The sequence below is a fragment of the Apis florea genome, unplaced genomic scaffold (genome assembly GCF_048593485.1).
Source record: "Apis florea isolate Af1SG1 unplaced genomic scaffold, ASM4859348v1 contig_2350_pilon, whole genome shotgun sequence".
Taxonomy (NCBI): domain Eukaryota; kingdom Metazoa; phylum Arthropoda; class Insecta; order Hymenoptera; family Apidae; genus Apis; species Apis florea.
The window spans coordinates 4,265,197-4,281,474 of NW_028256565.1; the positions used below are offsets into that span (position 1 = coordinate 4,265,197).

At 23.8% G+C, this 16,278-nt stretch overlaps 6 protein-coding genes across 12 annotated transcripts in view; 3 read left to right on the forward strand and 3 right to left on the reverse strand.

The window, feature by feature from the left end:
• The window catches only part of pnut (septin 7-like protein pnut), a 34,625-nt gene extending 33,355 nt beyond the window's left edge, over window positions 1-1,270 (reverse strand). For both annotated transcript variants that reach the window (XM_086904716.1, XM_031918539.2), the window contains exon 1: window positions 993-1,270. In XM_086904716.1, coding sequence (XP_086760842.1) covers window positions 993-1,031 — 39 coding nt within the window. In that variant the 5' untranslated portion in view covers window positions 1,032-1,270. The remainder of the gene's footprint in view (window positions 1-992) is intronic.
• Window positions 1,169-2,854, forward strand: LOC100871783 (lysophospholipase-like protein 1). The gene is made up of 4 exons (XM_086904717.1): window positions 1,169-1,828; window positions 1,959-2,083; window positions 2,168-2,428; window positions 2,538-2,854. The coding sequence occupies exons 1-4, from the start codon at window positions 1,750-1,752 to the stop codon at window positions 2,760-2,762; spliced, it is 690 nt and encodes a 229-aa protein (XP_086760843.1). The 5' UTR covers window positions 1,169-1,749; the 3' UTR covers window positions 2,763-2,854.
• A 123-nt stretch (window positions 2,855-2,977) lies between these two features.
• Window positions 2,978-7,894, forward strand: LOC100863071 (uncharacterized). Its single transcript, XM_003696690.4, has 4 exons — window positions 2,978-4,906; window positions 6,028-6,375; window positions 6,541-6,775; window positions 6,858-7,894. The coding sequence occupies exons 1-4, from the start codon at window positions 4,828-4,830 to the stop codon at window positions 7,768-7,770; spliced, it is 1,575 nt and encodes a 524-aa protein (XP_003696738.3). The 5' UTR covers window positions 2,978-4,827; the 3' UTR covers window positions 7,771-7,894.
• Window positions 7,895-9,254: 1,360 nt separating this feature from the next.
• LOC100863820 (uncharacterized) lies at window positions 9,255-13,036 on the reverse strand. 3 transcript variants are annotated; one of them, XM_086904718.1, is made up of 12 exons: window positions 12,968-13,029; window positions 12,706-12,803; window positions 12,560-12,622; window positions 12,423-12,485; window positions 12,199-12,281; window positions 11,981-12,113; window positions 11,613-11,907; window positions 11,399-11,501; window positions 11,030-11,293; window positions 10,430-10,751; window positions 10,019-10,362; window positions 9,255-9,923 (listed from the first exon to the last, which is right to left on the reverse strand). In XM_086904718.1, the coding sequence occupies exons 2-12, from the start codon at window positions 12,719-12,721 to the stop codon at window positions 9,678-9,680; spliced, it is 1,932 nt and encodes a 643-aa protein (XP_086760844.1). In that variant the 5' UTR covers window positions 12,722-12,803; window positions 12,968-13,029; the 3' UTR covers window positions 9,255-9,677. The 3 variants fall into 3 exon arrangements, with proteins under 3 accessions (XP_086760844.1, XP_012346266.1, XP_086760845.1); XM_012490812.3 differs by lacking the exon at window positions 12,706-12,803 and having other exon boundaries at window positions 12,968-13,036; XM_086904719.1 differs by lacking the exon at window positions 12,706-12,803 and having other exon boundaries at window positions 12,948-12,998.
• Window positions 13,037-13,500: 464 nt separating this feature from the next.
• Srp14 (signal recognition particle 14) lies at window positions 13,501-14,364 on the reverse strand. Its single transcript, XM_003696691.4, has 4 exons — window positions 14,210-14,364; window positions 14,077-14,149; window positions 13,894-14,006; window positions 13,501-13,812 (listed from the first exon to the last, which is right to left on the reverse strand). Exons 1-4 carry the CDS (start codon window positions 14,231-14,233, stop codon window positions 13,696-13,698), a joined length of 327 nt encoding a protein of 108 aa, XP_003696739.1. The 5' UTR covers window positions 14,234-14,364; the 3' UTR covers window positions 13,501-13,695.
• Window positions 13,894-16,230, forward strand: LOC100863305 (uncharacterized protein C14orf119). 4 transcript variants are annotated; one of them, XM_086904726.1, is made up of 3 exons: window positions 13,894-14,012; window positions 14,967-15,212; window positions 15,390-16,230. In XM_086904726.1, exon 3 carries the CDS (start codon window positions 15,397-15,399, stop codon window positions 15,748-15,750), a length of 354 nt encoding a protein of 117 aa, XP_086760852.1. In that variant the 5' UTR covers window positions 13,894-14,012; window positions 14,967-15,212; window positions 15,390-15,396; the 3' UTR covers window positions 15,751-16,230. The 4 variants fall into 4 exon arrangements, with proteins under 4 accessions (XP_086760852.1, XP_003696740.1, XP_012345733.1 ...); XM_003696692.4 differs by lacking the exon at window positions 13,894-14,012 and adding an exon at window positions 14,584-14,860; XM_012490279.3 differs by lacking the exon at window positions 13,894-14,012 and adding an exon at window positions 14,584-14,691.
• Window positions 16,231-16,278: the final 48 nt, after the last annotated feature.

The following is a 16,278-nucleotide window of genomic DNA, read 5'->3' on the forward strand; positions in this document are numbered from 1 at the left end:
TTCCAAATAATATTAATATTTTTTTTAATATTAAAATTTTAACTTTCAAATTTTTTATTTGTAAATTAAAGTGATTAAATATAATCTAAAATGAAATTGTATTATTTTTATAGCACGTATAAAATCTTCATCAATGGTTAATAAACGTAATCAAGATAAACAGTGTGTAGGAAGAGAGTTCAGCTCTCAGAAAAGATTTGTTTTGATTTCTACTGGTTAACTTGAGATGGCAATTTACACCGGGCTATTTAAACCACTTGTGTACGGTTGAGTAAGTGATGGTGATAAGTGAAATGAAACATAACATCAAAGTACAGTGCATAACCAGCAAGCTTCATGATGTTGTGTAACGAAAACGGAAACAAAATTTTATCTTTAAGTTCTATATCCGAGAATAAAATGAATATATATTTTGATCTTAATAAATAGTTATTTAAATTCGTATTTCAATATGCATATAGTTATTTTTTGTATTACATATGAATATAATACTTATAATAAAAAATAAAACCATGGCATAATATTTTTATCTAATATTTACAATAATGGAAAAATTATCTATTATTATACGATATATTTGCACATAATAGAAAAAAGCGAGAACGTATATGTTACATATAATGTTTTCTTAAAATTTGTTAACAACAAAATTCATAAGAAAAAAGAATAATATAAATTATATGACATCCAAAAAAATAAGAACTCTGTTAATAACATATTAGAATAACATGAATGAAAGGAATTTGAATTTCAAAAATATATGACTCACACGAAAATCAAAAAATATAATAAAAATACAATCTATATGGTTAAATTAAAGCGGCTGAACTGTTTCACCGAATAGTTGGTAGGTTAGGTCGGCTGCTGTATTGACCGGGCAGTTACGGCGCTGTGTATTGACGCAAAAATTTGGCGCCCTCAAAATGGTTGTCTTTGCGAGTCATCGAATTTCTATGTTTCATATATGTTGAAGAAAACTTCTGACTACTCACCACTTCTCTGCATCGTTCCGCCAGGATGTTACGATTCATTAAACATAACTCTACTGATCGAACAGCGTGAGAAAAATTTTAGCAGAACACCACCGACGTATCCATCAACGCGACACTAATACCCTATCAACACAACCAAGCACTCGTGCCTTAACCCAGCCGGACCGCTGTCTGGCATGCGATTTCAAATGATCTCGAAGAGAGTCGAATGAAAATCGAGATATGCGTGCGCAGAAACGTGGTTATGTCGACAGTTCGACCATGATTAACCGAGCAATGATTTTTTTATAAACAATTGAATAAAGATTATCATTCGAAATAGTTCGTATTTGTTTCAAATGTATTATGAAATATTTAATATCTAAATATTATAATTATATATATTTTAATATATTGACATATTATTGATAATTGATATTAGATTTGAATGAGCGACATTAACTTTATATTATTTTGCAAATTGAAATAAATATTTTTAATAAAAATGTATATAGTCTCTGTTTTTATTTTATATACGGATTAATCAAATATTAATCTTATAATTCATCAATTGTGCTATTGAAACACAATGAAAACTACCTTCACAGAATAGGAATATTTAGGTATATTAACTTAGTAGAATTGAGATGTTGGACATCTTGTATTGCATAAAAAAAGAAATAATACTGATAAATAGAAACCGATTATCACTATTTAATGAATCATCAAAGAGATTGTAATCATTCATTATTTTGATGTTGCAATATATAAATATAACATGACTAAACTATTAAAGATTGACGTTGTAAATGCTACTAAAAGGCATAGTGCTAGTCTATTCTTATTTCATGGTTCAGGTATTTATATTTATATTCATATAATATTATTAAATAGCATAAATATAATTATTATAATTTTTATATTATCAATTTTTATATAAATAATAGAGTTAAAAGTTAAAAGTTATTTTTCACATTTTTATTTTAGGATCCGCTGGAAATAATTTTAAAGAATGGATTGATATTTTAAATAGAGAAGAATTAAAATTTCCACATATAAAAATTATTTATCCCACTGCACCTTTATTACCTTATACACCTAATAATGGAAGGGTAATAAATTGATAACAAAGCCAAAGTATATATAGTGTAAAATACAATATAAAAAAAAATATTGATAAAAATGAATGTTTTTAGCCTAGCCATGTATGGTTTGATCGTAAAGGCATATCTATTAATGCATTAGAAGATAATGAATCAATAAATTCAATTTGTACCACTATTACAGAATTTATTGATAAAGAAATTTCTAATGGAATTTCTTCTGATAGAATTGCTGTTGGTGGTTTTTCAATGGGAGGAGCTCTATCGTTATATTTATCATATAAATATAAATTATCTTTAGCTGGTTGTTGTGTTATGTCTAGTTTTCTTAACAAAAATTCATTCATATATGAGGTATGTATCTTATATGTATCTTATACAAATAATAAATTTTCATATAATTTTTTCAAAATTAACTTGATGTATTTTTTCTTATTATAAATATATTACAAATATATTATAGAATTTACAAAAAAATCCAAATATACGTACACCACCTCTTCTACAATTCCATGGTACAGAAGATATGCTTGTTCCAATACAATGGGGAAGAGAATCTTATAATAATCTAATAAAACTTGGAGTTATTGCTCAATTTGTACCATTAGATAATGTTAATCATGAATTAGGTGATAATGAGATACAATTTTTCAAAAAATGGCTTTTAAATATTTTACCGGAGAAATAATTTCTTACTTATTTAATTATAAATATATCACTGTAAAATATAAATATTTTTGTTAAATAAATAAAGCATAAATAAATTATATTAGAGCAATATATTATTATTTAGAAGTTTATTTTTAGAATAAAATGTATTGCATTACTTAGTAACACATATAAAGACCATTAGAAATTTAAAAAAAATATCTTTTTTATATTTAAAACTTAAAACATTTATAAAAAAAATATTTATAGTATTAAAAAAAGTAATAAGGGTTAACTTTGATACTATTTATGGAAAGTGGGTAGACAAATAAGCGCCACCGAGTAGAACATCGACGAATCGTAAGTCAGTGTCTCGAGGGGCCGTGAGAAGGTGCTGCGCCCCACAAGTTATAGAGAAGTTCGAGGGTAGTAACGCATTCGACACATTGGCCTCATAGATATAACCCATATACAACGAATAAATAAAATTCTTTTTTGTAATTATTATTTTTTCAATGAAACAAATTTAAAAGAAAAAACTAAAATTATTATTGTGTTATTTCATATAAATCAATAGTTATAAATCGTGGTATAAAAATATTCCAAAAAGTGTGATAAGTGTGAAATTGATTTCTCGATTTGTTATATATTATATATATGATTTCATTTTTGAGTGCGATAATAATATATACGTCATATATACGTATTAAAATATTATTTCATTTTTAAATGAGCAATTTAATTTATAATTGATAACTTCAATCTTGAAGAATACGATTCGATCTAATTAATAAAATTGATTGAAAAATATGATAATGACATTTTTAAATATTATATCGAAATTAAACAATGCAGAAAAAAAAATATTTTAAAAACTCATTGTATGAATACACAATACACTGACAGTAAATAATATGGCGCGCCTTCATCTGCAGTCAATGACGTCAAGCTTACAAAATGAAAGGGATGTCAACAATTCGATTTAAGAATTGAATGAATGAATATTTAAATACAAAATAAATAATAATTTTATTAAAAAACGAATAAAAATTTGTTAACAAATAAAATGTTATAAGTAACTATGTATATATAATTAAATAATATTCATCAGTAATTAAAAATGTTAACTAAAAAAGAATGTTTATCATTAAATGTTCTATAAAATTCAAACAACGAATATCTAAATATCATTTTCTTTGAATGTCCAAACGCAAATTTACAAATTTGTCGCTCCATTATTTAAAAACCGCACTGCGTCTAATGACATCGATCAGCAGATTTTCCGGGAAATTTGAATTTTCGATCGATGAAATTCAATTTTGTTATCTGATTATAAAACAAAGCGGAAATTATGAAGGTATAAAAAAATAGAAAAGAAATGGCGTTAACCAAAGTACATGATGAAAATGAAAATATATCAAAATTAATATTCCATCCATATGAAAAATTGATCAAACGGTAAAACTAGAATCTTAAAATTTATTTCTAACGTGAAGAAGAGACATAACAAAGAAATGAAATGTATTGAACCAGTAGACGTCCTCAATTGAGAAATAAAGACATCGAAGGCGAAAAGCAGCAGGTTGATGTTAAGTGGGGAGATATTAAAATGGGTCAAGAGTATCTACACGATGACAGTGTACGTTGTTCGACTTCACGCTCGATGCCTTCGTGAAGAGATCCTTCTGCGAGTTTGTCGCGAGGATCATTAAGATCACGGCATAATAGCATCATCGTTTCCCGCAATGTCATTAACAATGAGAAACTCGGTCAATTTAAATTAATTTCGGCGTATATAATAAATTCGCGATAAATTTTGTAACTAAAAATATTCCTGTGGTATACAATTTATTAAGAAACAGAATACAGAAATGAAATTGTATTTACAGAATAATCATCTTATCACATCAATAACAATTAAAGAACGTTCATATACATGTAGTTTGTGTATGTTTCTTGAATCGTTATTAGTTTAAGTAGAAACTTTGAATCGCGTGATGCGATGCTGTTATATGAAACGATTATCAATATAATCACTTTGAGTTTAAACGTCGTTGAAAAGAAGAAGCGGATATTTTTCTGTGAAATTTAAGAAGATTATTTTCATGGTGTACGGATCGCGCAAAATTGCGGAGTCTGTGACCACCACGGGGACGACTTGGCTATACAACACTACCACCCAAGGTAAATTTTTATATTTATTCCTTTTAAATGTTTGATAATAATTATACACGATTATTTGATTAATTTTTTATCTCAACAGCCACAATTTATATTACATAATTAAAAAAAAAAGAAATTTTAAATTTATAATAAGAAAGGAAATATAATTGCAAATTAAATAAATAAATATATTATTAAATAATATATTAAATATCTAAGTATTATCTACATTAAATATAAAAGAACATTGTTAACATATTTTTATTAATTTAAAAATAGAAATTTTGAATATTATTATTCTCATTATAATTAATTTTCAATTTTTTATTATTAAATTTATCTATTCCAATTTTCTAACTAATTTATGAATCTGAAAATATTGAAATAATTGACCCACCGACAATGTTATGTTATGATTATTGCACTTTTCTCACTTTCACCTTGCTTTATTTTCCGGCAGATAACGAAATTTATTCTGTTAGCATAAGAGAGAGCGTTCCAACATTCGAAGTTAGCACGTGTCATAATTCATGAATAAATTACAATAAAACATGATTTTCTTATCAATCTTCACAGTGAGAGTAATGTATATCATTTAAAATATAACTCTTTTTTTATATTATTAACAAAAGAAAAGAAAAGAAAGATTTCAAATGATATGTGATTAACTGATATGTAAATTAATATATGAAAATAATATTATAACAATCATAAGAAATATAGAATATTGTAACAATTCATTTCTAAATGGTGTTGGAAATGTTGCTCAAAAAACAATGATAAGATTTTGCTTATATTAATATTGGAATATTGCCAGAAATACATACATTACTGTTTATTCCGCATTGCGGATTGAAATACGTTTCTGATATAAAATAGAAGATATTTATGAGTAATGTCCAATCTTTTCATTAAAATCTTTTTTGAAATAAAAAGCTTATTACAAAAGCATGTAAAAAATATTAATCAAACTTCGGTTTCTATTTTACATGATAAATTCCATTGATAATTTTTATGTTACGTAAAATGCAAAAAATATGAAAGAATGAGAAAATCTATAGAATATCATATAATAAATAACTTAATTTAAATTAAGATCACCTATGATGCGATTGAAGATTAAAGAAGAATAATGCTTGCAGGCGAGATGAGCAGCAGCGGAGGGTTAGGATTCGGTGTCGGTGTCGGTGTCGGCGTCGCCGGTGGTCCAACCCTCGCAGCCGCTCAACAAGGCCAAGGGGTAGCCGCTCTTCTGGTGATGCTTGCTGTGCTTTGTTTTATATTCGCTTATTGCTGTTGGGGTGCTCCGTTCTGTAGATCTTTATGCAGACGACACTGTTGTTGTCGACTCGAGGATCCTGAACCAGATTCACGATTTAGCAACAACGATCAAACGATGGTAGCAACACCAACAATTATTTTATTACCACACGGTAGAATGCTCGTTGTCGATGGTACAATCTTTACACAGTTCCAAACAGATCCAACTGGTAAGATTATAATTACATATTAAATTTTATCATTTTTTTTCTTCTTAGAAAAAAATTTCGTTTGATTAAAAAGAAAATTTGCGATTCTAAAAATTCTCAGAACTATATATAAAAAGTCAATAATTAATTTAAAAAGAAAATCAGTCCACGCTTTCAATGAAACAGGTTTAGATTTAGTGGAATTAGGTGACAGTGTACTACGAGCTCAAAGAAATCCAAGAAGTATAAATCGTCATCAGTTGCAAAATAGTCAAGGTAGCATACTTGAAATGGATGCAGAAACACCAAGTAAAGACAGTTTAGGATCTGTTGGATGTTTTCCACCACCAACTTATGAAAGTATTTATGGAAAAGAAGAATCAGATATGCCGCCGTCGTATTCCGATATCTTATTACATAGGTAAATTTTATTTTAAGATGTATTGTAATATATTTATAATTCTTTTTCCTAATAAATTTTAATAAATTAATTCTATTATTAGGTTTGCTAATCTTCCTCATGACATAAATATGCACAATTATTGTCACGATAGTAAAGAGGAAATTGAGATGCAAAGCTTAGATGGTTGTCCACATATACTTAGTAATCCAATAAATACGATAGCATATCCTTATGCGACAGTAACGAATTTCTCGAGTCAAAGTTTTCCACGGAGGAATGTCTCGAGAAATCCATCAATCATTAGCAATCCACTTGATAGTTATTACGTAGATAATGAATTAGAATTATATCGATTAAGCCAGGAGATGGTACCACGAGTATTTAGTAATACAAACTTCGAAGCTCTTAGAACTTACCAAGATGAAACCTCGTTTTATAATATGAACGGAAATGAGAGTGAACAACAAAATGATATGTTATCGAATAATGGAAATTATTGTACATCCGATAATAATATTCAACGAAACAACGAAAGAATACTTTTAAATAATAGTGATGAAGTATCAAGTAATATAACATCGGCAAATGAGCTAATGAACACGAGAAATCTGGTTCGAAGTATATCAAGAATTAGTCAAGAAAGTAGAAATAACATAGAGAATTCACAAAGAGATAATCAAGAGACTGGCATAGTTTTTGTTCGATTACCTCATTCTGAGGATCACAATAATAGCCATACTCCGCAAAATTGGTATAACAATACTAATGAAAACGATAGACCAGCAATACAAGTAAATCAAGAAAATCAATCTATTCTAAGAAATATACATTCCGAAAACGAGCAGATGAATGAAACTAATCACAACGTGGAATCTAATTCAATGACATATTACATTAGAAATCAAAACACTGATGAAGTTAGATCGCACAGATTGGAAAATGAATCGGCTTATTCCGACGAAGAACCTAGAAATTTTGGAGCATTGGCAGATATCCGTGAAAGTCGAGTGTAACGCATAACATATAATATAAAAAATGTACATTAAAAATCAATAGAAAGCTCTTTGACCAAATGATATCGACAATTATATTGTAAAAAATTCACAATAAATATGGAAGTATATTTTATCAACAAAACATTTCGTTTTTATAAGAACTAATTATTTTATTTTAAATTATAAACTTAATACAATAAAATTTACACTAAATTTAATATAAAAATCTATAAATGAAATTAATATTATTTAAATTTAATTAAATAAAGTTTAAGATTCTTCGAATTATTGATTCTTAATATTTATTATAATGAATTTCATAATAATATTTAAAAAAATCTACAAAAGTTTTGTGTAAATAATTTAATTGATCTGAGAATTATCGAATCGTTAAAGTTTTAAAAATAATTTTATATACAAAAAAAAATACAATCATTTTAATAATTAATTATGACACAATAATAGAAAAAATAACAATAGAGCAAAGTTAGTTCAGTCCGTCCAAAGGTTAATCTACACACTAGATTCAATAAGTGTTAAGGAAATAATTGTAAATGAATTCAAATATTTTTTATGTATTATTAGTATCTATTCTATGGACTATTTATATTATACATTTGCTTTATATATTATTTTAATATGAAACGTAATGCACTTGAAAATTTTTGACATACATACATAAATAAATAATATTACAAAGACTTATAATTTATATTTATACGTATCACGAAACAATGAATATAAAAATAATAAAAATAAGATGTGTATAGAATAACTGTTGGACACATCAAATCCTATGTACAGATTATATATATATATATATATATATATATATATATATATATATACACATATGTAAATGTATCTTTTAAGTTGAGTTTAAACTTATTATTCTATAAAATTATTATGAAATAAATTAAATAAAATAAATGTATAAAAGACTTATAATCTTATCTTATGAAAAAATATGATACTATGTATGACACTTAAATTAATTTTACATAGAATTATATATGCATCATGAAGATATAACAAGTTATATAAAAAATTGTACACATTATTACTGTTGTTGTATAGATAAAAAAATAAAATTGAAGTTATTAATGAAATAAAATATTTAATAAAAAATTGATATTTTATTTTCATCTATTTTTTCCCTACGAGATATATTATAATATCAAGGAAAAGGAAATTAAAAAACATAAATGTATATGCAATTGATGCAATATTAATTTTATTTAAATAAAATAAAAAAATGAATTGTATCAAATAATATTAAATAATAAATAATATTAAAATAAATCAATAAATATAATAATCAATAAATATTTTATAAAATATTAGATTATTTTTGTTTTAATTTAATTTATTAAATTAATTTAAATTTAAATTATATTTTTTGAGCAAATAATACAAAATAAATTATTTTTTTAATTAATAATAATTAAATAAAATATTTAAAAAAAAATTATTTTTGAAGATATATTTAATTACTTATTATATTTCATTTTTTAATCATTTATTAAACGAAAAATTTATATTTAATACAACATAATAATATTTTATAATAATATTTTAGACACATAAGTATTTACAAATAGATAAAGAGCATAAAGTACATATATCTATGATTTGAAAATAATACATATTATACAAAAAGATAGAAAAAAAAAAAAATTTTAAAATATGTCAATAAATTTAATTATAAATTTATGTTTAACAAATATTAATAAACATAATTCATAAAATTTTTTAATATAATATTTTTGTAAGCATAAAAAAGTAAGTGTATTATTAAAAAAAGATAATAAATTATTTTATAATTTCAAAACAAAATTTGTTTGAAATTTTTTAACATTAATTAGAAAATGAATACTTTATGCACAAATAAGAAATTAATTTTTATTTTTTTATCTTTTTCACAACTATGAATTTGCAGTACTTTCCTTTGAAAGTTGTAATACATGTATAATAATATCATCTATTGTACTTGTTGTTAAAAGACATTTTACCGTATTATCTTCTATGACAACCATAAATAAACGTTTTATGTTTTCTCTTAATCTTTCATTAAAAAGTAAATTACTTTCTGATGTTAATGGTTGATGTCCACATCTTCTAATTACAGCTTCTAGAATATCTTGAATTGGAGCCTCAGGCCAACCAAAGAGCTGTACAGTGTGTGTGTGTGTGTTAAATATTATTTAATATAATATATAATTAATATTATTATTATCATTATTATTATTATTATTGCAATTTATACCTGAAGTGTGTCTTCATCAATTAATATTTTTAAAAGATCTGTAACAGCTTCTACCAATTTATCAGGAGAAAGTCTTGTAGAATTTCCATTTTTTGTTTTTTGTACAGCAACAGTAGCAATGTTATATAATTGTATTTGTAAATGTTTTCTTTCAACTTCATTCATTACATCTTCTAACAAGTCACGATGTTTTGCTTTAATGTGCCTCATTAAACAATCTTGTCGTATGAAAACTCTATTACACTCAACACAAGATTGTGGTGGTTCTCGTCTATGAGTATTTAGATGAGCTTGCAAAGAAGACTTCGTAGAAAAAGCTTTTGTACATTTATCACATTTAAATGCTATAATGAAGAGGATATTTTTTAATTGTATTTTATATTTTATAATATTATTCAATAATTTCCTTACCTTTAATTCCTGTATGAAGTATTGCGTGTTTAACAAGATCTTCTCTCCTAATAAATCTTTTTTCACATACTTGACATGTGAATGGAGTTGCTCCTTCATGAACGAATTTTTTGTGAACATTTAAACGAGCTTTTCTGTTAAATGCTTTTCCACATACATCGCAATAAAAACCATTTTCACCAGTATGATGAAATACATGTGCTCTCAATTGAGCGGCCTGAATAAATGATTTAGCACAATATTGACAAACATGAGGTTTCTCGCCAGTATGAGTCCTTTGATGACGATTTAAAGTTTCTCGAGCAGTAAATTTTTTTTGACACTATAATAATTAATAGATTAATTAATTATTACTTTTATATTATTAAATTGAATTAATAATATTTATAATTTAATTAAATTTTTTTGTTGTGTATCATACATATCCTGCATTAAAAACTTACATTAATTTCCCGAAGTATACGAAGTTTGCTTGTAATTACAAAAATTATATAAGAAAATTAATATTATAAAATATTGGAATTTATATAATTAAAATATAATGCCAAAAGATGTAATTTATTAAAATTATTTCATTTCATTCATATAAACAATACTTACATATTTACATTCAAATGGTTTTTCTCCTGTATGTATACGTCTATGTTTTTTTAATGCAAGAGAAGATAAGAAAGTCTTTGGACATAAATCACATTGAACTGGTCGTTCTCCTGTGTGTACACGTTCGTGAATTAATAATTGTTGATTAGTAAAGAATTCCTTAGAACAATATTTACAAGGCTTTTTTTGTCTTTGAGGAGTTCCAGCATGAATTCGTAAATGTTCACGTAAATTATCCTTACGTGTAAATATCTTTTTACAAATCTATTAAAATACAGGTAATTAATAAATTAATTAAATTTTAATTAATTAATTTTAATATATAAAAATTATAAATATTATTATTATACTATGTATTAGAAAATTTACTTGACAGCAGAATGTATTACGAATATTTCCATGACATCCTGATTGCATTATATGGCGATTTAAATGATAGCTTCGTGAAAAATAAGTATCACATGGTTCACATCTATAATTTTTTAAATTTTAAATTATATCATATTCTTCTTAATTCTTTGATATTAATACAATAATACTAATTATATTAATAATATTAATACTAACATGTAATTCAATTTACCTGAAAATTTTTCGATCTGCATGATTGGTATAACGATGTCTATTCAATGATTTCCTATCACAAAATGATTGTCCACAATCTTTACAAGTACAAGACTCACACTGCCAATGGATTACTACATTGTGTCTTTCTAAAGATGATTTTTCTTTAAATGAAAGATCACAATGCTGACAGATAAATTCACCACCACTGTGTGCAGTGCTCAAATCTTCAGCACAGCAATGGCATTGTGTGTCACGTACTGGCGTAATTACTGGCTTATAATTGTTACTTTTTTGATTATTAGAATTAGAATCTAAAATTTATTTAAAATATATTTTTTTAAATAATTCAATAAAATTTTATGTAATAAATCTTATGCAATATACCTTTTACATTAGAATTATCAACATAATTTACATTATCATATTTCTTTTCATCTTCTGAATCATAATTCTCAAGAGTATTTAATTGCAAAATATTAGCATCTTCATTGCATACATTTAAATGTTCTTTTAACATCTATTAAAAATAAATAATTTTATAAAAATACATATATTATATTTAGTAACTAATAACACAATGTTAAATAAAATCAAACTCTTACATCTTCCGAATGAAAAACATGATGACACGTAACACATTCATAATCTGTTATAATTTGTATAATTTGACCATCATGAGTAATAACTGTAATGAGTAATAAAGTATAATGAAAAAGAACTATAATAAATAAAAAAGAAAATAAAACAATGAATTTATTATAAAATATTATAAAAAAAATATATAAACATAAACATTCATCAAACAATTATATTTACTATAGCATACCTTTCATGTCAGTGGATTCTTTTTGTTCAGTAGACATTATAATAGTTTCTTGTATATCTGAAACTTTAAAAATTAAGCATTAATACCATAACTATTTTTAAAAGTATTTGTGTATCATATTTATGCATTATGATTACCAAATAATTTTTCTAATTGAGTTGCATCTCTCATTAATACTGCATTTTCAACTTTCACGATTTCTATAACAAAAATGACGCATGTCATATGCTACGTAATAATTAATATAAAATATATTATTTTTATTATAAAGAGATACAAATACCCATTATTTCCTCCATAATTTTTGATTTTAATAATTTAAACAACGAAAAAATCGTTTATGTTGTTTAAAAATTAAATATAAATGTGTACTTTTATAGCCTGTGTGCTCAAAAATTATAAATTATAATATTCTACACTCTAGCAAGTATATTCGCAACTTATTGATAATTTTAATTAAAATTTTATTAAAATGGAACAAAAATTTAAAAAAAAATTTTTGACAATTGTTTGATTATTATTAACTTTTTAAGCTTCTCAATCACCTGCACTGCCCCTGGAAAAATAATCCCTGCAAACCTAAATGCACATCAAAATGGCCTATGTCAAGGGGCATATATATGTATGTATATATATATATACATATATATATATGCCTTCCATATTTTTATTTTGTTTTCTATAAATATTTTTTAAATTTAGGTTAAATTTATAATTTTAATATATAAATCATATTTTTAAATGTTGTAATTTTCAATATTTATTTAAAAATGAATTAAAAGAATAATATTTGTTGTATAATTAAACAGGAATAATTATATACAGAAATAAACGATGATTTTAATTAGTTAATATTATTAAAATAAAAAATTATTAAATTAAATAGAAATTAAAAAAATATACACATAAAATTTTATATATGATGTGCTTGATGATATATTTAACATAATTTTTTAAACTTAATGTGACGATACTTTTTTCATTGTCGATCGTTGATTGGTGAATTGATATATTTATTTCTTTTATGGTATGCAACAAATCATATCTATTGAAAAATATAATAAAAAACTCAGGTTGATTGTAATTATATTTTATATATATTTATTTATAAAAGTTCAACAATTTATTTGTATTGACATTGTTTTACATTGTAAAATGTAATTTATTTCTTGGGCAGTATTGCATTATACATTAATGATAAAATGTATCATGTTAATCAAAAGTTTAATAATAACATATAATACATAAATATTAAATAATAAGTATCAAAATATCAATGAACTTTAGGTTTTACAGATTTTACTTTTTTCAATTTTTTAAGACCATTGATATTTGACTTTAATAAGTTCCAATATGCTTGTTGAAATTTATTTACATCCTTAGAATGTATCTGAAATATAAAATTAATTATTTATATATTGGTTTTATTAATAATAATTAAAATAATAAAAAAATATTAAATTATACATACAACAGTGGAAATCTTTTTTGACCTTAATGTAGCTCTTACTAAGCAAAGAAATTCACTTGGTGTTGGTAAAGGAGGTCTACCTTCTCTAGGCACTGGTTTATTATGTCCATTAACTGAAGGTAAAATTTACGAATAAATTTTACATTCCAATTATATTTATATAAAATTAATATAAATACTTACACCTTTTAATAGTAAGTACTACAGAACCAGAAAGTCGAGATTTGTCGAAAAGTCGTGTCAATTCCACTAAAAACTGAAATAAAATGTAACATATAAGTTTCGAAATATTAATTTTTTATGGATGAACAATTACCGCATCATTTTCCAGCAAAACCATTTTGTTAATTTCAACATATGTTTTTAAAGTTTGTTAAATATAAATAGTGTAACACTTTATTATGTTAATATTCGAACATTCAATTCCTCCAAATGACAACCACAATGATACTGTAAAGAACTTAATATTATGGAGAATTTACATGTTGACGACAAAATATTTTCAATTTTGTATATACATAGATTAAATATTTACAATATATTATATATTCTTATTGATGATTTTAGAATTAGAAGTTCTATTATATATAGTTTAATTAATTTATTATTATTTATTAATGTAAATATTTTTTAGAAATTTACGTAGTAAAAAAAAAAAACAATGAAATTTAAAATGTCTTTGATTTGTAGAAACTGTGTAGTTTTCCTGATTCAAGTCTGGCGTTTATGAAAATTTTTCGTTACGTGAATGGAGAATATAGCAAATATTGCATCAAAATGAGCGATACAAGTATACAAGTAAAAATTTATAAAACAGATAAATGTATTTATGAAAATAATAATAATGTAGTGCTAAATGCAAATAATTTGAATAGCTTAATTTCTTCTTTGAAAAACACACAAATTGAAATCAACGATTTTTTAACTAGTCTTATAAAAAATCAAGATAGTTCTGATAATACAGAAAGTAAATAAAAAAAAAATATATATATATATATATATGTATAAAAAAAATATATAAAAACTATTTTGTTGGAAATTTATAAGAATTAACAGATTCTTGTCAATTTTAGATCAGCTAGTATCGGAAAACGATTCGGATTTTGAAGACGAGATTCAAGTTAACTCTAAGAAATCTAAACTAACGGATTAAAAATTTAATACAAATATTTCATAATTCAAAATTTGTATAGTATTTGAATATTAAAAATTCTATACTTTATTATCATTATGTATTTGTGTATTTATAAGTAAGAATTTGTGATGGTTAGAAATAATAAATCGAAAATAAGCGAAGAAAATATCGTTAATAACAAAAAGTAAATATAATTTTGTTATATAAATTTATTATAAACATATAATAATTGTAATTTTATAACTTTTTCATTTTTTTCATATTAATTAACTCTGTCATAGAGTATATAATATCAGTATTTTTAATTATACTTTATCTACATATATTATAATTTAATTAATATCATACAATTTTATTAAAGATAGAACATGTCTACCATGCTCTCAAATGAAGCTCAACTGCGCTATGTAATAGAATGGTTTCAAGAATGGTCTGAAATGCAAAGAAGTGATTTTTTGGATATACTTTTGGAACAATGTGGACCTTCGGGTCTTGTTAATGGATTAGTATCTAAAATGGAAAATTTAGGACATATAAATGAGTCTGATAGACCACCAAATTTATTTCAATGTCGTGTAAAATTGTTTCGAGAATGGAGTCATAATTGGTCTCAACAAGAAAAAGATTATTTACTTTTATCAATAAAAAATACTGATGCTGCATTTGCAGAAAAATATGATGAAAAACTATCAACATTGGTATGTGAAGAAGAAAAATCATAAACAAATATCCAAAAATATATAATATTCTTTATTATTGTGGAATTAATTTTTAAGAATCTCTATTATTCTTAAGAATAAGAAAATGTTCAATAAAAAAAATATGTAATTAATAAGTAGGTTTGATATTTATATCTTATGTAAATTTTAACAAAATGTAATATGTTATGCAAGATAATTGAAATATTTTAAATGATTTGTAATAGTTTTGATAGAATAGAATTTATGAAATTCATATATACATTCCATTATTATTTCATATCTGCTTTTTATAGATTTCTTATAGATTTTTTCTATTTATTCATAAAAAAAACATTTTTTATTATCATATTATATATTATATATAAGCACAATAATTACAGATTATTAAAAAAGGTTTTATTTTGAATGTATATAATATTATATGTTTATAAAAATAGATATCAAACAAATATTATTTATTATCATATATGTATTTAATTAAAATAAATTTGTTTAACTTCATTATTATATTCTCTTTTTTTATAATTATATCATATCCATTTCATATAT

Bases quoted from the DNA above. Each gene is read 5' to 3' on its own strand.
- LOC100863820 (XM_086904718.1), bottom strand. The intron at 11,502-11,612 runs GTAAATTGAATT...AAAAAATTATAG, and splicing joins GCAGATCGAAAAATTTTCAG to ATGTGAACCATGTGATACTT. The intron at 10,752-11,029 runs GTAAGTATTGTT...TAATTATTATAG, and splicing joins AACCATTTGAATGTAAATAT to TGTCAAAAAAAATTTACTGC.
- LOC100871783 (XM_086904717.1), top strand. From the start codon at position 1,750: ATGACTAAACTATTAAAGATTGACGTTGTAAATGCTACTAAAAGGCAT. The intron at 1,829-1,958 runs GTATTTATATTT...TTTTTATTTTAG, and splicing joins ATTCTTATTTCATGGTTCAG to GATCCGCTGGAAATAATTTT. The intron at 2,429-2,537 runs GTATGTATCTTA...AATATATTATAG, and splicing joins AAAATTCATTCATATATGAG to AATTTACAAAAAAATCCAAA.
- Srp14 (XM_003696691.4), bottom strand. From the start codon at position 14,233: ATGGTTTTGCTGGAAAATGATGCG. The intron at 14,150-14,209 runs GTAATTGTTCAT...ATTTTATTTCAG, and splicing joins TTTTGCTGGAAAATGATGCG to TTTTTAGTGGAATTGACACG. The intron at 14,007-14,076 runs GTAAGTATTTAT...TTTTACCTTCAG, and splicing joins AGTACTTACTATTAAAAGGT to TTAATGGACATAATAAACCA.
- LOC100863305 (XM_086904726.1), top strand. From the start codon at position 15,397: ATGTCTACCATGCTCTCAAATGAAGCTCAACTGCGCTATGTAATAGAA.
- LOC100863071 (XM_003696690.4), top strand. From the start codon at position 4,828: ATGGTGTACGGATCGCGCAAAATTGCGGAGTCTGTGACCACCACGGGG. The intron at 6,376-6,540 runs GTAAGATTATAA...TCAATGAAACAG, and splicing joins GTTCCAAACAGATCCAACTG to GTTTAGATTTAGTGGAATTA. The intron at 6,776-6,857 runs GTAAATTTTATT...TTCTATTATTAG, and splicing joins TCCGATATCTTATTACATAG to GTTTGCTAATCTTCCTCATG.